At 35.0% G+C, this 23,806-nt stretch overlaps 1 protein-coding gene across 1 annotated transcript in view; it reads left to right on the top strand.

Moving 5' to 3' along the window:
- HDAC9 (histone deacetylase 9) overlaps window positions 1-23,806 on the top strand; it is a 679,750-nt gene that overhangs the window by 434,677 nt on the left and 221,267 nt on the right. Inside the window, exon 13 of the mRNA XM_023215947.1 lies at window positions 16,834-17,011. Within this exon, the coding sequence (XP_023071715.1) occupies window positions 16,834-17,011 (178 nt within the window). The remainder of the gene's footprint in view (window positions 1-16,833; window positions 17,012-23,806) is intronic.

Raw genomic sequence — 23,806 nt, 5'->3', positions numbered from 1 at the left:
AAAATTCATGCATAATCAAAGCCCAAAGGAGGTTAAATATTCAGAATATTAGCTCATTAACTTTCAGCATATTGGGGATGATGTCTACGTTAATAGTATCTGTTCATCTAACAGAGGGTTGGCATTTATACCTAGGAGCTGGAAGTACATCAAATGCTCTTTGATGAGCTAAGCAAAGTGAAAATATACATGCTATGCCCCTAACAAGGAAAGCCACTCGAGTTTAAGTAACAAAAAAGAGCACATGAATAGAGAAAAAGTTAATGCAGAACATTTTGTTGCTTTACTATTCAGCGATAAAGATTAGCCAATTGGGAATATGTATATATACATGTGTATATTTACCCATATAAATAAATATAGATTTTAAACTAACAGTCACAAAAGATATCATGCATTTCAAATTTGCATACAAATAGTACTTCCTAAAATTGGCAATTTGATTTACTCATCTTCTGAATATCTTCTGCAGGTGTAGTAATAATTCTCAGTATGTCTGGATGCTTAGAATATGCTTAGCACTGCCCTAAATATTTTAAGTGGATCATCTCATTTAATTTTGACAACAGTCTCTATGCAGTAGATACTCTTGTTATTGAAAATTTGCAAATTCAAAAGATGGGGCAACTGAGGCTTTAAGGAATTAAGTAACTTAACTGTCATCATCATTGCTCCTCATTGCCCCAAAGTGGAGAGAACATCTTCTCAATTCAACAAATCATATTGATTCCACCTTCTAAATGTCTCCGGGGTCCACCTTCCTCTCTCCCACCCACTGCTGCAACTCTGGTTCTGGCTACTGTCAACTAACTTAATGCAAAGTCTCCAGTAGTCGACTACTGGATTTTAATAACCCAAGTGGTTGATTAATGTTTACAAATAAGTTAATATTAGTTTTGATTACTAACTTCCTGGTGTCACAATAGTCCTAACATCATAATCAGTGTCTCTCAGGTACTTCTGGGTCTTCCTTGAGGGAGTCTTGCATGTGTTGAGGAATGAGTCTGTGCTCAGTTGAGAGCCACCAATACCAGCAGTGATCTGCCATACCCACCACCCCTGCCCACACTTGGGGTTGCTGCTTCGCAGTTCTCAAACTTTACAATCCTCAGAATGCAAAGTGACTCTTCATTCCTTTTAGCCCTTAATGACATTTTTTGTCACAAATGAGAGGAACACTGTCTTCCAAACTGTTTCACTTGTGCTGTAAATTTCATATGACAGAGTTCTTTCTACTTCTTCCCTCAGGCCTTTTCTCTTGGAGCTCAAATAGCCATTCACTAGGCTCAAGAGAGAACACACTTTGTTCGCTGCTGTCCATTCCCTGTTTTTCCCATCTCTTCTCTCATTTCTCACCAGAATTCTTTTTTATTTTCTTCAGGAAGACAATCAACCAAACAAAGATAAATCAAACTCGTATCAACCAATGCAAATGCCCAGTGGATGTAGTGGGCCAGTGGGCAGGATGAAGGATGTGTAGTAAACCCCTTGGCCCACTGGTCATGGCTCACCAGGTTTGCCCATAGCCAGTCTTTGAATCCCAATTTAATGAAATGGGGGTACTTTAAGTCCTCTTTAAATTTAAATATAATCACATTTTTTCATTCCTTAATATATGTCAGGGACTTCTCATTGTTTTCTGATTAAGTTAAAGTCCCTAAAGATGTTGACCAATTTTTTCACTAACTGCTTTCAGTTTTTTCTCTTTCATCAGTGGCAACAACCTTCTCTACTAACCGGACTTCAAACTCCACGTTCTAGAGAAGGGATGGGCTCTAGCAAGTGGGACTATCGCATGACAAGCAAATAGCGGTGCATAGAGCTATTGTGGAATGCCATAGTCACTTATTCTGCAGGTTTACAATAATTCCTGTTTCAGTGTCAATTTATAAATAGCTACTAATTACTAAAAGCATGATTTCAAATCTGCAGGTATAAGCAATAACAAGCTTAGTTAACATCCAAGAATGATGAGAACTCTTTTAGCCTTTACTCAAGTTGTGAACAAATATTATGATGATGACTCTGCTGAAGAACCAAGCAGATGATAAACAATGCCAGTAAATACTGGGTATTGTAGGTTCATTGACATGTTATAAATCAAATAAAGTTAAACTTTCCAATAATTGAATATAACCATTTTAACATATTATGTTACTTATTTGGCTCGTGAGTATAATTTTGAATAGCAATTTTTGATACTTTACAAATTAAAATAGCATGCGCATAAATGTGCATAATAATATTATCTTATGTTTTTCAAGGAGATGCAACAACTTTTATATGCAAGAGTTTATTCATGTAAGCCAGGAACTATTTTAGTGAGATTTACTTTATTTCTATTGATTCTATTTAGAGTTGAATCTGTTGCACTAAAACCAAATAATACCGGACAAGGTCTTAAACCAAATTGTTAAGCCTTGTCTAATCATATTATATTATCCATTTGTTCTTTGTTCCATTTGATGAGCATAGTTAAAATCAGGTAACTGAAATTAACATAACTTGATGCAAAAGCAATGCAAGTTGTATAGCAGAACGGAAGAGTCTATTTTGTGGGCAGCGACCACTAAAAATAATTGTGAGAAATGAGTGTCATAAAGAAAAATTTGACTGTTGACAGATGCAACAATTTATGACAACTAATGAGACCGCTTAGCAGAATCTGCCTACCTTTGGTTGCTGTAGGCCAAATTATTAAACAGTGTTGTTAGGATGATAGTTTGGTGATGAGCATTGCAGATGAGTTCATAAAAGTTATTGACCCATGAGACTAAATACAGAGACTATTTCAGAAACCAATTGTTAGAAAATACATAAGAATAGAGACACAAAACAATTAAGCATGTGAGGCAATATATATGTTAATTAGCTTGATTTAGCCATTCCACAATGTATACATAGATCAAACATCATGTTTAACACCATAAATATATACCACTCTTATTTATCAATTACAATGAATTTTTCAAAAGAATAGAGCCATCACAACAGATTTAGGAAGTTTTGTCTTGTCATCTTCATAAGGATGTAGGGCATTTATGCAAGAAGATTTACTATTATAGAAATCTTAGTAAATTATAATAAAAATATATGTAAGAAAAATCAACATGTGCATGATTCTGGATAAGGAGCTAAATGAGCATGGAGGCTGAGAAGCACCATAGTAGGTGGTTAATGGAGTAGGTAAAGACTACTAAACAATATCTAGTTGTGACTAGTCATAACTGATGACTGTGGCATCAGTCATGGAGATCAGAAAGAAGGCAGAAGATTGGCTCAATAACAGCTTGTTATAATGTATTTTGGTAATAGAGTCAATTTGAGTTTTAAAAAAATAAATCATCAGTAACAATGATACGTTAATGATTAATTTCCTTATCCTATGTGGAGAAATATATGATACTATGAATGTTTAAATAACAATGCTAATTAGGTTAGTCTTTTTGTGGATAAACCACTTATTCTGGAAGAAAAAATGCTTATCAGATACATTGTCATTTCTATTTTATAGAGGTGCTCTGAGAGTTCAAGTAAAGTTTTCCTTATTTACTTCTTTGTAAAATGGTAGAGCTGGAGTACAAACCCAGGAGTTTGTTTGTTTTCTGAATCCTGTGTACTTTTTAAATAACGTCATTTAATTTGCGTAGGAAGGTGTGTGAAGATTAAGTTGCCTATTCTACACAAAATATATGTTATTTTTCTTCTGGAATAATCCTTTCTAATGCAAATTTTTTCTTATCAACCCTGTTAAACATTCAATCCTCAGGCCCAAACTCCTGGAATCTAAAACTATTTGTTGACTTGCTATTGCTCTTAGGTTTGAGAGTCAGCCTCTTTAGATAAGGTGCAAGTCCTGCGTGGTCTCCACCCTTCTATTCTTTCCCCAGAATCTCCATAACCAGCAGTCTTAGGGAGTCTTATGAATAAGGGCTATTCACCCTTACAAATAGCCATGCTGAATTGCACCTGGTCTGTGGCATTTACCAGGTGCCCTATCACCAGAGTGACTTTCCACATGCTATGCTATCTACATGGAACATTCTTTCTCTCTTTGTCAAGCTAAATCCCTCTCACTCTTCATCTCTTGGCTCAGAGGAGCTCTTCTTGGTTGCTCATAATTTAGGACCCTGTACCACTCTTCATAACTCTTACCTCCATTGCTCTTTTATAAGGATTTGTGTGGAACTGGATGAATATTTATCTCCCTCACCAGATTGTAAACTCAGAAGAAGAGTGACTTGATCTGTTGAGTTTACCATTGTATCTTCTAATTTCTACTACGGTTCCTAACACCCAGTAAGCTCTTAATATAATGGATATACGAAAGAAAGAATGAGTTCCATGAAAGCCAAGAAATAATTGCAAAAGTGTTTTAAATTATCAATGCCTTTTGTGATATTTATTTTTAAGTTCAAGGAAATACTTAAAAGAGACATTCTTTTCAAAAACCAAAGTATTTTTAGATATTATGTTATATTCATCTTAGCAAATATACCAGCGTATTACTGTTTAAAGGTCTGGTTGTGGAGAAAACCACAGTTTTCAATTCTGACCCGCAGTGACTAGTCTTCATTCTATTTAAGATATTTTCTTCCATGCTATGGGTTGAGCTGTGTGCTTCCTCAAATACTTATCTGTTCTAAGGGGAAAGTGTTTTTTTTTTTTTTTTTAAAGCGGATACTTCTGTTTAAATGCCAAAATAAATACATGTTAAACAACATTCTCTCTCTGTCTTATTTTTATTTTTAAAATTTTTTGTTAGCCAAGCATTTTAACATAAACTATCAGTAATTGGCTCCTAGTTCAATGACAAAAGATATTTGGAATATCTTTCCTTTGACCCAGGCATGCTTTGAGAGAAAGGGTAAAATAGAGATAAAGTCAAACTTTGCTTGAGTTTGACGTGCTTGGTAATTTGCACACAAGCAACTGGGTCTAGACACCAGTGATGAAAAATGTGATTCTCCTAATATTATGTTTAGTAAGATGTTTTCATGGAATGAGAGGGTATAAAGATTAATGTCTGATCCTGAAAGAATTGGGATCCTACTTACTTGACCCAACATGTGATATGTCTGAACCCATGGGTTTTAAAAAATCCATTCATGACATATTATTGATGTTAAATCTAGTGTATTAACAGAGAAACCTAAAAGTTGTAATTAGTGAGATTTTATTATGGCCACTTACTCCATTTTTTCCTTAAAGCTATGCTTCATAATATTATTTTTTAAATTAATGACCTCTGATGAAAACTATGGACTACATCTTCAGCAAAATTCAGAGATGCACATTCTCGTATAATTTTACACACAATTTCAGGAGTCTTATATCCACTAGAATTCTTCCACAGATCCTAGACTGAGAATATCTGTTCGAGATAAATCTATCCAATTCATATGTCTTAAATAGAAATGATTTATATTACTTGTCATCTCTCTCGTTATGATATTTTATATCCAGGCTCTAATTATCAAGACAGAGGAATAAAGGAAATGCTCAAGAGATCCATCATATTCAAATGAAACCTCTTTTTCCCCTCCTTCTCTTCAGGCTATTATTTCTAGACCAGAGCTCTATTGTTCATCCTGTACAGTCCATTGGCTGCCAACCACACAAGGATGCTAATCTAGGCCATTGTATAATTTCATCTTTCTCTGGGCTGTTATGTAATTAAAATAATTTCAGTCTGCTCTCTTGAACATTTTTTTCTACAGGCAATTGTAAAAATATAGAAGTTAAAAAACAAATGAAGGAACAAAAATATAATTTGTTTTCTTTACTTTTCCATTGCAAAAGAAATTACTCATTGTGGACTTGTTATTTATTTAATTTCAAAATTGAAATATAGTTTCTTTTGTATTTTGTACTGCAGAAAAATTCCTGTTGATTGAAAGTGGTCATTTTCCAAGAATGCTTCAAGGCAGCTGAATTTTAAACATTTCTAAAGCAACTAGTTTTCATATATATAAATGCATAGTGCAACCAAATTAGTGATTTATTTTCTTCTGGAACCTTTATGTCTGAGGATACCAGAAGCAATTTAAATATTCTGTATATAGGTAATAACTTTTACCAGCATTCTACCCAGTTGAGAAACTGTTGTTAAATAGGTGCAGCTTCACATGGGTCAATGCCAACACTAAACTAAGTCCCTAAACCTCAATCCAGAATCATGGGTTAACTAAACACACATTCTGTCTCCCATTGTGTGTGCATACAAACACTGGTTACTCTTGAATCCAATTCCCTCTGCTTCTGTTGGTGGTACTTTAGCTGAAAGCTTTGTAGCATTCAGCTACCAATAGCCCTGTCTTGTAAGTCACATTATGGTTTATGGATTCTTCATGATTTGAAAACAACAATATTTGATTTGCAAAATTTTACCTCTCATTGGTACATTTATTTTGGTATTTTGTTCGCTGGCATGAAAAATGTGCTAGGCAAAGACTCCTGTTTAAAATGAGAAGAACCTGAGAAGACAGTAACCTACCCTCACTGGAAGTGACCAGTGAGTACCTGGGGGTAATACTTCATCTCCTTAGAGGCTCACCACTGTTACAAGGGCCACCACTTGGCCCTAGAGGGAAGATTGGTAGAAAATAGTGAGCACATTCTGTTGCTGGTGAGCATACACCTGTTAATCCAACGTCCCTGAAATGTGAACCGCACTTGCATACTGGAATTCAGAAATGCTATCTACAGCTAGGGAGGAGGTGGGGGGATAGTAAAGATCCTCACGTTTGTTGAAGATACCTTCTATCTTAACCAAATTGTTACTGAGCACTTCACCTTCCACCTCCTATGAGTTGATTTACAATTTCTTTTTTTTTTCTGAGACGGAATTTTGCTTGTTGCCCAGGCTGGAGTACAATGGCGCAATCTCAGCTCACTGCAACCTCTGCCTCCGAGGTTCAAGTGATTCTCCTGCCTCAGCCTCCCAAGTAGCTGGGATTACAGGCATGCACCATCATGCCTGGCTAATTTTGTATTTTTAGTAGAGACGGGATCGCACCATGTTGGTCAGGCTGGTCTCAAACTCCTGACTTCAGGTGATCCACTCGCCTCAGCCTCCCAAAGTGCTGCGGCAATTTCTTAAAATCACTAGCGATAAAAATATTTTAGCATAAACACACACACATATGCAATTGTACAGATGTACAAATATAAAAAATATATTTACAAACTATATAATGTATCACCACATCAATATGTGATATGTTACAAAACATGCACATCAATAGAAATTAAGAAAGGGGATAAAAATGAAATGAATGTTATTTTAAAATTAATTTTGAGTTAGTGGATAGAAACTTTTTTACTATGATTTTAAAAAGTGTTGTTTTTAACAACTTTATTAGTATATTCACATATACTATATGGTTTACTCATTTCTATGTACAAGTCAGTGGGTTTTCATATAGTCACTGAGTTGCGCAGCCATCACCACAGTCAATATTAGAACATTTTCATCACCCCCCAAAATAAACTACCCATTAGTGGTAACTTCATCCTCCTACAACTCTAGGCAACCACTAATCTACTTTTTGCTTCCATAAATTTGTGTGTTCTGCATATTTTATGTAAATCAAATTGTATGGTGTGTGGTTTTTTTGTTTGTTTTTTGTTTTTGAGATGGAGTCTTGCTCTGTCGCCCAGGCTGGAGTGCAATGGCATGATGTTGGTTCATTGCAGTCTCCGCCTCCCAGGTTCAAGCAATTCTCCTGCCTCAGTCTCCCAACTAACTGGATTACAGGTGCATGGCGCCATGCTCAACTAAGTTTTTTGCATTTTAGTAGAGACGGGGTTTCACCGTATTGCCCAGGCTGGTCTCGAACTCCTGAGGTTAGGCAATCCACCTGCCTTGGCCTCCCAAAGTGTTAGGATTACAGTTGTGAGCCACCACACCTGTCTGGTATGTGGTCTTTTGTGACAATTCTCTTGTGTTTTCAAGGTTCATCCATGTTGTAGCATGTATCAGTGTTTCATTCCTTCTTATGTCTAGATAATATTCTATTTTATGGATATAGCATACTTTTTTTATCCATTTATCAATTGGTGGACATTTAGATTGTATTTGGGCTTTCACGAATAGTGCTGCTATGAACACTCAAGTACAAGTTTTTATGTGGAAGTATTTTTTCATTTTTCTTAGGTGTATACATATTATTGAAATTGCTGGGTCATATGGTAACTTTATATTTAACCCTTTGAGGAAGCACAAGCTGTTTCCAAAGTGGCTGCATCATTTTACGCCCCCACCAGCATATGAAAGTTCCATTTTCTCTGCATCTTCCACAGCATTTGCTTTTTATCTTTTATTTATAATAACCATTCTAATTGGTGTGAAGTTGTAAATTGTTGGGGTTTTGATTTACATATCCCTGATAGCTAATGAAGTGAGCATCTTTTCACATGCCTCTCTTTTTAAGACAAATGTCTGTTCAGAACTTTTACCCAGTTTTAAATCGGGTTGTCTGTTATCTTTATCTGTTCACCTCATTTTAAGTTGGATTGCCTCTTAGTATTGATTATTGTGTTATAAGGATTCTTTACATATTCTGGATACAAGTCTCTTATCAGCTATGTGATTTGCAGATATTTTCTCTAACTTGTGGGTTATCTTTCCACTTACTTTACGGTGTCCTTTGAAGCACAACATTTTTTAACCTCAATGAAGCCTAATTAACCTATTTTTTTTTTCTTTTCTTTTCTTTTCTTTTTTTTTTTTTTTTTTTGAGACGGAGTTTTGTCTTATCGCCCAGACTGGAGTGCAATGCCGCGATCTCGGCTCACTGCAACCTCTGCTTCCTGGGTTCAAGTGATTCTCCTGCCTCAGCCTCCCTAGTAGCTGGGATTATAGGCTCACACCACCACGCCCAGCTAATGTTTGTATTTTTAGTAGAGATGGGGTTTCACTATATTGGCCAGGCTGGTCTTGAACTCCTGACCTCAGGTGATCCACCCACCTTGGCATCCCAAAGTGTTGGGATTACAGGTGTGAGCCACCTCGCCTGGCTTTAGTAACCTATTTTTTTGGTCACTTTTGCCTTTAGTCTTATATGCAAGAAAATGTACTTCTCTATTTCATCTGAGAATATTCTAGTTTTAAATCTTACATTTAGTTCTGTGATCCATTTGGAGTTAACTTGTGTGTATGGCATGAGGAATGGAGCTTTATTGTATTCCTTTGCAAAAATGTCATGGTGGTTATGCAGTTGTCCCTGTTCTTTTTGTTACAAAGTCCTTCGTGGAGGAAGAATTTTAAAAATATTTTGCCCTATTGAATTGTCTTGGCACCTTTGTTGAAAATCAATTCATCGTAGGTGTAAGAGTTTATTTCTGGATTCTCAATTCAATTCCATTGATCTACATATCTATCCTTAAGCAAGGAACACACTGTTTTAATTACTGTACCTGTGTACTATAGTAAATTTTGAAATTAGACTCTTCTTCCTATATTAGGATATCTTCATAGAGTTTATATATGTGACATTTGATGCAGGAATTGGGTAGAAATGCTAATATCTATCCATATATCAAACACTAGTATAATTAATTTGCTTTCTTGTATTTTAATTTAAAAATTAAATATGAGAAGCTGTGGTATTTTCTTCTGCACCTGAAGAGATTGGCTCATACTATTGAATTGAATTATTTTCTTAAAGTTTGTATTTTAATTAATTTATTTAATTTTAATTATTACATTTAATTTTAATGTTTTAATTTATTTATTCTTTTATTTCAAATCATCATATTAAGTTCCCAATTTATAATCTTCTTAATTTTTCAGTCCCTGTAGTATCATTAATGGTTTTCTTACTGAGTGAATTTAAAACGATAATATGTTGAAATTTTAAAGACAAAATATACTTAATTATATATATTACTGTGTTCATTTATCTATTAGTGAAATTATTTCATAGTTGGTACAGATTAATGTATATCTTATTAATATATGATGTAAAAGTAAATTCACATACTTTACCTTAGTAAAAAAAAATGTGTTACCAAACATATTTTTATGCTCTTTTTTTTCTTCTTTTTTTGAGACAGAGTTTCACTCTGTCACTCAGGCTGGAGTCCAGTGGCCTGATCATGGCTCACTGCAGTCTCAACCTGCTGCACTCAAGTGATCCTCCCTCCTCAGCCTCCTGGGACTATAGGCATGTGACACCATGCCAACTAATTTTTGTGTTGTTTAATTTTTTATAGAGATAGAATCTCCCTATGTTGCCCAGTCTGGTCTTGAACTCCTGGGCTCAAGAGTTTCTCTGCCTTGGCCTCCCAAAGTTCTGCGATTATAGTGTGAGCTGCTGTGCCCAGCCTATTTTTGTTTTCTTTTTGCATTTATTTTTACTTTTTCTGTCTTAATTGCTTTTTCTTCTACAAAAATGTAGTGTTTACAATAAAGGTATCTGTATGTGGAACGTTAGTTATTATAATAATATTGGTGTTTTATATATGAAAAACATACTATAAGCATTAATTCTATTTTTGAAAAATTAATAAACAATTAACAAGTATAAATATTACAACAATGAACACTCATAACATCCAGCTTAAGAATTAGAACACTACAGGTACAATTCAAGTTTCCTATGTATCTCTCTCCCATTGGCCCTCCCATTCCTTCTCTTCTGAATTTGCTGTTTATTTTTCCATGTATGTCTTTACTTTTTATTAATTTCATTAACATATTTAATATGTGATATTAATTTGCAAATTTTGGAAAAAAATTTTTTTCATATATTCTTTTGCTTGTTTTTTCACTCACCATATTTGCTAGAGTTTATAGTAAATACAAACTATTTGTACGAAATGTTGTGAATTGTTCTTTAAAGTGTTAAAACAATTTACTCTCCTCAAAGTAGTCTATGAGTGTCTCTTGCTCTGTATTTTCAGAGTATGCATTATGATTTATGATTTCTGTTATTTGCTCTTGCTAAAGTTGCATGATGATATTGATTATAGACCATGAGTAACCACCCACAGGTCAGGAAGCAAATGTGATCATCCAGAGCAAAGTGAAAACCCAGAAGCTATACATTTGGTCCCTGTGTGATAGCAACAAGAAAGCAAAACAAAACAGAACAAAGAAATCACTGTTATTACAAAACATGGAACCATGTGATTTCCTTAACCCAGGGACTTTAGCACCTCATAGTCTCCATTGGCAAGCCATCCCCAAGAAAATATTTCATTCTAAGCCAGAACATTGTGCTTGTCGTACAAAGACCTTCTAGAACTATCCCTACCCACTTTCAAATGATGGCAATGCCTATGCGCTACCACTTAGAATGGTGGGGCCACAAAGACATTGATGTTTTACTAGGCAATACCGAGGAATTTACAAAATAGTTGCGTAACAGCTCTTCTGTCAAAGTAATTACATGAATTTTATCAGTGGGAGTGAACAGATGTTTGGGCACAGTGGCCTTAGACCACACCATATAATGAAAAGTTGTCTTACATATCTCAGTTAGCTGAGAGTATTTTCCAGAATGACAATCTGGCAAAATAAGTCATCAAAACCAAGTCCCCAGTTGAATCAGCTGAAAAAGGAAGACTTTTACTGCATAAAAAATAGACTCAATAAAGAATATGTAAAATAAATGTTAATAAAAAATGCTTTTGTGGGGAACATGTTAGCTATTCATTTAAGGGGGGATAACACATTTTCTAATGGTGCTCAGTAAGTAAACTGTTAACTTGGATATTCCTCTAATTTTTATTAACAGTAGATTCTGAACTGTTTGACGTTTTAATTTTTCGGCACTGTAAGAGAGAAACATGCTCTTTCATACTTACTTAGAAGTATAAACATGAATAAAATTATCTCTCATTATAACTACTAATAGTAAAAAAACTGGTTTAGTGAAACATTTCAATCCATTCCAGAGACAACAGAAAAATGTAATTTCAGCTTTCAAGCTCAAGAAGGATGCTTTTGTTAATGAGGCTGGATATCTATCCTAAAATAAAAGTGACCTGGCATTTAATGATAACTCAGTGATTAACATGCAGTATAATAATATGTGGTTTACTGGATTGTTATAACTCTTCTTATACATTGAAAGCCACATTTCATTTGTAAAAGTGTATAGTTGCAATCAACTCTTTGAAAGTGAATAAACCTCTTTCTTCTATAGTACTATTTTTGAAAGAAAGTTCAAAAATGTTTGGCCCATCTCTGTTCATAGTTCCAATAATTATGAATTTGTCCTAATAAAGTGTTTGGAAGCTTTGACTGTTTAGTTTAAATAACATTTACCATTTTTTCTTAATTACAGTTTTAATATAGGTAATATGCAGAAAACTTAGAAATGACATAAAAGTACAAAGGAAAAGTAATCCTCAAATCACTGGAATTTTCCTCACATTATCTCTTGGCTCCAACACAAAATAATTTCAGGATTTTGTCCTTTGGTAATCATTTTGTCTGGACTCTATTTCTCATATTTTTTTCTCAGCCATTTCTTGATTATTTTGTGTTGTGATTGCTTATAATATGTTTTCTTGTTTTATCCTATCCTTATAATACGATCTTAAGAATGATTATATATATCTCCTTATTATGCATTCGTTTTAAATTGAATAATACTTATTATTAAAGCCCACTATGTGTGAAACACTGCATGGGAAAGATATGCATGGGAATATATAGCAGCCAACGGTCATCTCTTCGTGGAACTTACTAACTGCAGTTAAGGTGCAAGTGCCTAAATTTTGGGTGTCAACCCACAACATCCTAAATCTGCTTTGCTGTCTGTACAATGCAGGACAAGGACTGTTGCCTTTTGGTTGAGCAATAGCTATTGGATGAACATTTACAAGTAACAAACAAATTAATATTGAACAAGTAGTCATTTGTTTCTTACTTATATTGCCATATTCCTTCTGGCAGACACTGGACAGGTAGGATGCTGCTTACTGAATTGTGAAATGTTATACTATCATGTAACATTTACATAATGCTTTTGAATTAGCAAACTTTTATCTTACAGGGTTTCAGTGAAGGTCAAGTAAAGTAATAAATATTTACTTTAAAAAAAAAGAAAGGTAGTAGGTGGTGTTATTTAAATGGAGTCCTTACACAATCAAACAACTCATTAAGAGAAAAAAATATTTAGTAACCCCAGTCATCTAAAACATGGCCATGTGATTAAAAAAAAGAAACATGGCCTTTAATTTCCAAATAGCTATTGCATTTGCTTAATGCACAAATGAAATAGTATATCTTCTAGAAAGTGTGAGAAAATATATAAAATGCAGCAGAAAATAAGTTAAAAGATGAGTTATATCCAGTTTCTGGTTCAATGAGCTTTCAACATTATACAAGGACAGATCACTTTACACACACACAAATGTGCATGCACACACACATGCAAAATGTATTTAGAGCTTCTCCTTGTATTTGTCACCTGGTTAATTCCAATTTGTCTTTCATATTTAAAATTAAATATCACCTTCTTAAACAAAATTTCCCTGAACCTCTTCAGCAGGGTTTTTTTTAAGTTTTTCATACCATCCTGATTTTTTCAGATATAGCCCTCACTATATTTATAATTACCTTGTTGTACGAACATCACAGAGTATACCTACACAAACCTAGATGGTATAGCCTACTATGCACCTAGGCCATATGTAATAGCTTACTTTTCCTAGCCTACAAACCTGTACAGCATGTTACTATACTGAATATTGTAGGCAATTTGTGTATATAAACATAGAAAAAGTATAATAGAAATACCGTTGATTATAAAAGGTAAAACATAATATACCTGGATAAGGCACTTGCCCTGAGTAGAGCTTGCATGACTGGAAGTTGCTCTGGGTGAGTCAGTGAATGGCTGATGAGTGAACATGAAGGCCTAGAACATTATTGCATGGTACTGTAGACTTCATAAACACTGTACACTTAGGCTACACTAAATTATTAAAACTAAAGTAATTGTGCTATGACATTAGGAAGGCTAATACGTCAGTAGGTGAAAGGGATTTTTGCACTCCATTATAATCTTCTGGGCCCAGTGTCATATATGCGGTCTATCCTTGACCAAAATATTGTTATGGGATGCATGTCTGTATTTAGTATCTGTCTCCTCACTAGAGAATAAGCATAAAAAAGGTTCTGCACACTAGCAACGTGTCCAGCATAGAGTGTGAGCTCAAGAAATAGTTACTGAATGCAATAACTCTAATATATAAAAGACTACGGCAGAAAAAGGAGAGAGAGAAACAAAATGTGATGGGAATGTAACAGAAGGGGAAAGCACAATTAATGTGAGTGTTCAAAAGAGACTGTGAAACTTTAAGTGGACCTTAGAGGATGTGTGTAGAGCCGAATGTGGAGCTGCATAGCCACACATAGAGGGGTGATCTAGAAAGGATGGCTTGGAAGAAGCATGAATGATCATGGTCAATATATCCATGAGACACAGCAGACACAGTGCCCAGAGCCTATGATATATACTGTTAGGGGCCCACAACACATTTTACATTTTAATTTCTTAATCAGAAAAAAATGAATCTAATAATATGAATATATAATAATGAATCCAATGTATGCCAATGTAGGCTTAGAGTGTAGTTTTTAATACTATTTTTTGGAGTCCACAATGATAAAATTGCACAGGACCCATGAAAGTCATACTGCAGCCCTCGGAATGATATCTGATGTTCAGTGGACAGTATTTGGCTAGAACTTAGAAAAGGAATAAATGATCTAAGGTTTAAAATGTAGGTTAGCCTCCGGTAAAGGAGAGTACAAATGACAGACTGTAGAGGTTCTTCAAATTTGGGTTTACCTTCAGAATCTTTTTGTGTTAATATCTTGCTACCACAGGGCTTCAGGAAGAGAATTCTTGCAGGAAGGAATAGGACTGGTTGATATTAGAAGTTGGGTGATCAGTTAGGAACCTTTTGCCATGTTTTACACTGGAGTTGAAGAAATTACAGTAGAAAGAAAGGGAGGAGATGGATATTACAAAAAATCAGATAAACATGTACCCAGGAATTATAGATCATATGTGGAAAAGCTTCCTTTTCCCGACAGAACCCCCCAAATCATAATTATATATTTGTATTCCCTGTAACAGTAAGTTCCATATGAGAAAGGACTATATTAATCTTACTGCTGTGTCCTCAGGACATTGAACACAAGACACTCAAGAAAACAGGAGAGTTAGACTCTTGTAAAAGTGTGTAAACCATTGTAGCTAGAACTAGGTCCCTGACCAATCCATCCCAATCATCAAAGCAAATGCCCAAAGCCTCAATATGTGACATATACCTTCCAACTGATTGATGGTTTGATTATTCTGTAGAGCCAAACAGAAGTAACAACATATACATTAATTATTACCTATTTTAATGTTAATTTTAAATCATTCTTACTTTTTTCTAAATTCAGAAATCTCTGCTTATGGTCTGTAATTAAATCTATATTTATAATCCCAATTTATAGATTTATATGCAGCATTAACTCATATCATGTACGGAGAAAGCTACAATTACATAAAACCATTTGATATGCAATGAGTACAGTTGTGTTGTATACAGATTTGTTAGCTTTCTCAGCAAGTTTCTCAGCAAGTGTAATTTGTACACCTAGCATGTAGCAAGCCTTGGGTGGAATTACAGGATAAGTATGACCTGTGATGGCACATGTTGGGTAGAAGGGGAGCACCTAGTCTAGCAGGAAGGTTAAGGCAAGGCCTTAACTAAGGAGAAGTATTGTCTGCCTCAAGTCTTGAAAGAACAAATACTAGTTCAGGTAGGTAGCAGAAGCAGAAGAGCAGACACATTTATAAAATTACAAGAATTAGACTTGTTTAAAAATACGCTGGTAACCTTTAGAGCAACAGTTTATACATTGCAGGAGATTATCATGTTTTTTTACCACTATTCAGCTATTCTTCATATTCGTTAGGAAAGACAAATAAAAACAGCATAAAGCTTATGAATTCTCTTAGGTTGAAGAGAAAATATTCACAGCGTAGTATACATATTTTGATAAATATTTTTATTAATAAATAAATCTTTATGAAATAAAATTATGAAACAATATATATTAAAATATATATTTTGAAACTAAGTGAATTTTGAAACTAAGTGAATTTTCCATAAACTTCCAAACTGTGATTCACTGATTCGGTAAGTTGGGAAGGATGAAGAATATAATAACAGTGTTAAATCACTGAGGATATACTTAATACTATATTTTGAAACCAAATAATTTTACAGTGTTGAAATTATACCATACAAACTATGAAATATTCATTTTTTTCTATATAAATATATGAAGACTGAAAGGTGTCAAAATACAATCGTGTAATTGGTCATTTTTAGAGACATTCATAGAATTCATAAACAATATTCACTGAAATAAATTCAGGAGAGGATTTTCAGAATTAGGCGTCACTGGCAGTTTGAAAGCGTTGAATTGTTCTCCCACGTTGTGTGGCAGTTCTGGGGCTGTATTCAAAACGTTGGTATCTAAGTAGGAAATGAGTCGAAGTCGACGTTACTCTTGAGGTTAAAGGTTTGTTTCTTTCAATCAGTTCAAACTGACAGGCCTCCTGCCATCACCTCCTCCTTAGCCAGGCAGACAGGGCCTGGCTGTCAGTGTGAAAACATCTGTTGAATGGATTTATTGACTGGATCTTGTTTTTTCTCTCCCTTTCTCTATTTTTTTTTTTTTCTTTTTCCTTCACACCGTTTATTATGTCTCTGACCTGATGAACTTAATTTGTTGACATGTCGCTCAGTGTCTCCCTCAAACCTTGTCTCACATTTCTTTCTACTGTGCTCTTTTCTTGGCAACAGCCCTTCCTGGAACCCCCGCACACACGTGCGCTCTCTGTGCGCCAAGCGCCGCTGGCTGCGGTTGGCATGGATGGATTAGAGAAACACCGTCTTGTCTCCAGGACTCACTCTTCCCCTGCTGCCTCTGTTTTACCTCACCCAGCAATGGACCGCCCCCTCCAGCCTGGCTCTGCAACTGGTAGGAATCCTTAAAGACTCTCTCTAATAGGCAGGCTAAATGCACCGTTCTTGTAGGATTAACCGATTTAAATGCTCTGAATAACTCCAATAGCAGAACGCTCCCTTTTAACCCAGTGGAACCCAAATTTTATGAGGTTATATTGGCTATAAGACAAACAGCACATCTGATAAATCTTGGACTTAGTACTAATAGCCTCATAAATTGCTATCATCCAAGGGCCTGGAAAATACATCAACAGGTGCATGAGTTTTTTGGAAATGAAAATCCCTGCAATATTCTTTAGCAGTGTTCCTCAATCTCTTACCTTCTGCCCAGCCACTAGGAAATTTATGATGCTTGGCTTCCTCACTTGACACCAAAGAGTGCCCTTTAACCAGTTTGTTTTTTTGTTTTATTTCATTGTTTTCTTCTGGTTCCCCATGCAAATGACTCATGGAATTCTATAGTACCAAAGCAAACTTTACTTGATTCTATGTATGTTACTTTCATTTCTATTTATTATGGAATCTCTGGGTGGGCTTTTTGACCAACCTCTTCCTTTGTCTACAGCTGTGTTTGATATTTCAGAACCTGACTACAGAGGAAAACAAGCCAGATAATTCCAAGGCCAAAGGAAGGTTAAGTGTGGAACACACACACACACACACACACACACACACACAAAGGGTGCTATTCCCTCTGCAAAGGAACAGTGCTGTAAATATATGCGTGGATAATTATTTCTTTTTGTCTACTCTACTCCATTCTAGTTCCGTGCTCTCAAACTGTGGCTGATCAAATGAAAGATATTGTGGCCCTAATAGACTCATAAGTTGGATGCTGCAGAAGGAGAATTTATATGTGCTTTCCCCAAAGGCTCTTTTGAGTTATCTGATTTATTTTTAAATCCATTTTCAGGATTCAGAGCTTGTTTTTGTGGCTTCTGTGACCTCATGCAAGCCTTTGTGCTTGGAAAAGTTAAATCTCTTTTCTAAAACGATATTCCTAAGCCTTGATACTATCTTTTATTTAAAAATCAATGAATGAAATGGCCGAGTTAATTAACTTTGGTAGGCATCTTTATTAAGTATGCATAGGAGCTACTTTTTATAATGTCTTATGCCATAAGAAAACATTCCATACTAGGAGCTATGAGCTGGGTCTATTTCTTTCTCCATACTAGCCATTGCCTCTGACTCTCCTACTTCCAGGAGCATAGCAAAACTATGCCCAGATATTCCGGAAAACCCAGGAACACTGCCCAGTGTTAGTGGCAGCCTTTGAATCAATCATGCCTGGTGCTATCCCTGTGGATTCACAGAGTTTTTGCTCAAAACCGAATACATGATACAGAGGAATAATTTTTTACATGTAGAAAGAGCAATAGCCTTTAAGAATTACCTATTCTCTATTCTTTCTCCTGAAAGTGTCTTTTATTCAACCCTAATATTTCAGAAAATACAGAGTAACAACCATTCTTTCATGATAACTGTTTCCATTGCCTGAAATAATTTCCTTAATATTATAATATTAAAAATTAAAAATAATATTAAAAATAAATTCTTTAAGTAAGCTTAACTACAAAGTTTCATGTTGATGTCCCCAAGTTTGCTGCTGTTTATTACTGTATTCCTATGGATAAAGTTTATTTCCTTGGTTAAGAGGGGTGGCCCTTTTCTGACATACTTCAGTGTCTTCCAGTTTTCATATGTTCCTTTGAATGAATGAAGCAAGATATCTGAACAGTAGAGAGAACCTGGAGTTTAAGGAAACTGTGTTGCCAAATGGATAGGATTTGTAGACCTTGGAAGAATCCAGATGGAAGGGTGGACTGTAAACCCAGTAACATAAACAGGACATAATCCTACCCTGATCATTCAAACAAAGACTAGGTGATTTCAGAGAGTTAGGTTTTTTTCCCCCTCATAACGTCAGCATTTTAGTATTTATCAAAGCATGTATTCCAAAAACAAATAGGAAAGTGAACTTAAGATTCTTTTCATATATAATGGATTTGATGAGGCAATTCCTTGCCCACATGAGAGATTATATAAAATTATTTTAGAAAACACAGGATTGTGTACTTAATAGGCATTCAATAAACATTTTAGGGGAATCAATGAATATTAATTTCATAATAAACACTTATGAATTTACTAGTTCAAATTCGAATACACTGAAAGTAAAAGTTACATTGTAACTATTGTTCTGCTAAAGGATAACTAAGTTATTTAAAAGTTACAATAACTAAGAGGAATATTTGTTAGCTTATTTTAACTTACAAGAATGTTGCATCTTTACACTGAAAATCTTACAAGAAAAAGGCACAATATTTTAAAATCATGCAACATATGCAATTTATAATAATAGCTTCTCCACTGGCATTGGGATTAAAATATATATATGCTTGATATGTAACATTCATTTAGTACTATTCCAAACCTAAGGAAATGAAATGCACCATCTTCACTCTGCTATTCCACATATTGCTCTGGCTTTAATCCAAACTTAAATTTCCCCTGTAACCTGAATACTAGTGTAATCCACATGATCTCAAAAATCACTTTAGTAATTCTCATGATCTTGATTTCAGATGAGAACTATAAGGTTTTCATTCTACTATGATTGAAAATATATATTTTAAGCACTAATCTCCTTTCTTTTGACTTTTTAATATCTACTTGTGGCAGACATGTTAAACAATCTAAAGGAATATTCACATATGTTCTTTAGGAATACAGTAGACCCTCTTATCTGCATAGGAGCTATTCTAAGACTCCCGGGGAATGCCTACAACAGCCCATACTATTGAACCAATTGAGGTCAATAGGAACCCATTTCTGTTCATGTCTTCCACCCATAAATTTATAGCCTTTTCCATCTTAAATAAGCACTTCTCACATGCTATGGCCATAACTTTTGCAGTGTGATGTGAGGTGGGACCAGCAAAACAATCACAAATTTATTTTTTCTTCTTCACAACTTCATGGATAGAAGATTCCTTCTTACTGTAGAGCTTAGCAACCTTAACATATTGTTTTTTTTTTTTTTTTTTTTTTTTAATTTCCTTAAGTCGAGAACTTAGACCTTTCATTTAAAGGAAGCCCTTTAAGGCTTGTTTTTGGCATATCCGAACTGTCAACATCACTACTCTTACACTTTGGAGCCATTATGAAGTAAAAAATAATTAAAAGTGAATACACTGAAAGTAAAAGTTACATTGTAACTATTGTTCTGCTAAAGGATAACTAAGTTATTCAAAAGTTACAATAACTCAGAGGAATATTTGTTAGCTTATTTAAACATACAAGAATGTTGCATCTTTACACTGAGAATCTTACAAGAAAAGTGGGTTCCTATTGACACTGCCACAGTCAACCTGATCATCAAGACAGCTACTAAATGACTAATGGTGGTATAGAGAGCATGGAGCTGCTGGACAGAGGGATAATTCACATCCTGGGCAAGCTGGTCTTACACTGGGGTAGTGTAAGACTTCATTATGCTGCTCAGAATGATACACAATTTAAAACTTAGAGTTTGGTTGTTATATAATTGTGCATTTCTGGAATTGTCCAGTTAATATTTTCAAACCATAGTTGAAACTGTAGAAAGAGAAACTGCAGATGGGGGAGGGGAGAGGCTATTGTATTCGTTTTTTGTTGTTGTTGTTGTTGTTGTTGTTTTTTTAAAGAAAGTCATAAGATCTCACACTCTCAATAGCTGTTCCACTAAATAGCAAGGTAGTGGACAGAGATACATTATAGAGCTAGGAGGCTGGCTTAAATCTATCCTCTAAGAGCTATACTTTTTGGTGCTACTAAAAAGTTATTTAACACAAAAGTCACATAATTTTCAATGCACATCATTTAAACCTTCACCATCCATGTGCATCCTCCGCAACCCACTGGATTAGCCATACAACTCCCTTTCTGACAAGAACAAAAAATGTTCCAAGGGAGAAATATTATCTGAGTTTAGTCAGTTTTGGAAAGATGCCGTCTTCAGTCTATTTCCTGAGAGTAGAAAGTAGACATAAATTGCATAAAAGTATTTTTAAAAGATAATTTGTTTTTAGATGGAGTTTTGGTCTTGTTGCCCAGGCTGGAGTGCATTGGTGCAATCTCAGCTCACCACAACCTCCGCCTCCCGGGTTCAAGCGATTCTCCTGCCTCAGCCTCATTAGTAGCTGGGATTACAGGCATGTGCCACCATGCCCGGCTAATTTTGTATTTTTAGTAGAGATGGGGTTTCTCCATGTTGGTCAGGCTGGTCTTGAATGCCCAACCTCAGGTGATCCGCCCACCTTGGCCTCCAAAGTGCTGGGAATACAGGTGTGAGCCACTGAGCAGGGCCTGAGATAATTGTTATATATTAATTGAACTTTCATGGTAACATTTATATTTTTGAGAATTATAAAAATTGATACAAGTTCATTGAAGGCAATTTGGTAAATCTAGAATATTATAATGGAAAGTCACTCATTATTCTACCACTCAGAGGTAACTTCTATCAAAATATGTTTATACTTATTTTCCAATCAATACTTTTTACTCTATAAGCTTATCTTTAACAGGATAAAGTAATTTGTATTAGTATACATATCTATGTGCATGTGTGTATGTGTATATCTGAAAGTATGTGTGTATATTTGTATATATGTGTATATATACAGTGTATATGTGTGTGTGTGTATGTGTGCATGTCTTAAGGCCTTCTAGAGTAGTTTCTGTTATTACCCATATTAGAATGGACAGACTAATTTTTCCTTTTGTCAGGATATCTATTTTTTAAATTGCTGTCCTCAAATATATGTGCATGAAATTTCTTTCAAAAAACTCTTCCAAAATTTACCCATCTAATAATCACTGAAGAAGATGAAAAGAGCTATCTTTTTTATTTAGGAGATTAATTCAACTTGATCACATATATCATGTATCATAACATAAACATTAATGTAGAAAATATATTTATAAATATGTAGTTATATAATACATATTATTTTTGTGTATCATACACACACACACACACACATAGTTTTTTGGGGGGTATGCTTTTTATACCTAAGAATTTAATCCTATTACCTTCGCACATGTTTTGAAGACAGACTTATTGGGACACAAGTTTTTTGTCTGAAAAGTCTGGAAATGTGATCAAATGTTCAAGGGATTTAGCACTGAAGAGTAGAAGTCTGAGGCCAACCTGATATGTGTTTCTTTGTGGGAAGCATGATTTGCAATTACTTATCCATGAACATATTTTTTCTACTTATGGAAACATCCTCAATTAGTCCTATTTCACATATAACTTGTTTTATTACATTTTACTTTAAAAATTGAAGGTTTGTGGCAATCCTGCACTGAGTAAGTCTATTGGTGCCACTTTTCCAATAGCATGTGTTCACTTCCTGTCTCTGAGTCACATTTGGGTAATTCTCATAATATATCAAAACTTTTCATCATTATTATATATTTTGTAGTGATCTGTGATCAGTGATCTTTTTTTATTATTATACTTTACATTCTAGGGTACATGTGCACAACGTGCAGGTTTGATACATAGGTATACATGTGCCATGTTAGTTTGCTGCATCCATCAACTCGTCATTTGCATTAGGTATTTCTCCCAATGCTATCCCTCCTCCAGCCGCCTACCCGCCTACAGACCCTGCTTTGTGATGTTCCTTGCTGTGTGTCCAAGTGTTCTCATTGTTCAGCTCCCACCTATGAGTGAGAACATGTGGTATTTGGTTTTCTGTTCTTGTGATAGTTTGCTGAGAATGATGGTTTCCAGCTTCATCAATGTCCCTGCAAAGGACAATAACTCATCCTTTTTTATGGCTGTGTAGTATTCCATGGTGCATATGTGCCAGATTTTCTTAATCCAGTCTGTCATTGATGGACATTTAAGTTGGTTCCAAGTTCTGTTATTGTGAATAGTGCTGCAGTAAACATACATGTGCATGTGTCTTTATAGTAGCATGATTTATAATCCTTTCAGTATATACCTAGTAATGGGATTGCTAGGTCAAATGATATTTCTAGTTCTAGATCCTTGAGGAATCACCACACTGTTTTACACAATGGTTGAACTAGTTTACAGTCCCACCAACAGTGTAAAAGTGTTCTTATTTCCCCATATCCTCTCCAACATCTGTTGTTTCCTGACTTTTTAATGATCGCCATTCTAACTGGTGTGAAATGGTATCTTATTGTGGTTTTTTCATGTGTCTGTTGGCTGCATAACTGTCTTCTTTTGAGAAGTGTCTGTTCATATCCTTTGCCCACTTTTTGATGGGGTTGTTTGGTTTTTTTCTTGTAAATTTGTTTGAGTTCTTTGTAGATTCTGGATATTAGCCCTTTGTCAGATGGGTAGATTGCAAAAATTTTCTCCCATTCTGTAGGTTACCTGTTCACTCTGATGGTAGTTTCTTTTGCTGTGCAGAAGCTCTTTAGTTTAATTAGATCCCATTTGTCTGTTTTGGCTTTTGTTGCCATTGCTTTTGGTGTTTTAGTCATGAAGTCCTTGCCCATGCCTATGTCCTGAATGATATTGCCTAGATTTTCTTCTAGGGTTTTTATGGTTTTAGGTTTAACATTTAAGTCTTTAATCCATCTTGAGTTAATTTTTGTGTAAGGTGTAAGGAAAGGATCCAGTTCAGCTTTCTATATATGGCTAGCCAGTTTTCCCAGCACCATTTATTAAATAGGGAATCCTTTCCCCATTTCTTGTTTTTGTCAGGTTTGTCAAAGATCAGATGGTTGTAAATGTGTGGTGTATTTCTGAGGCCTCTGTTCTGTTCCATTGGTCTAT

This window comes from Piliocolobus tephrosceles, chromosome 8, assembly GCF_002776525.5.
Source record: "Piliocolobus tephrosceles isolate RC106 chromosome 8, ASM277652v3, whole genome shotgun sequence".
Lineage (NCBI taxonomy): Eukaryota > Metazoa > Chordata > Mammalia > Primates > Cercopithecidae > Piliocolobus > Piliocolobus tephrosceles.
This window is presented reverse-complemented; position numbering and strand designations above follow the sequence as displayed.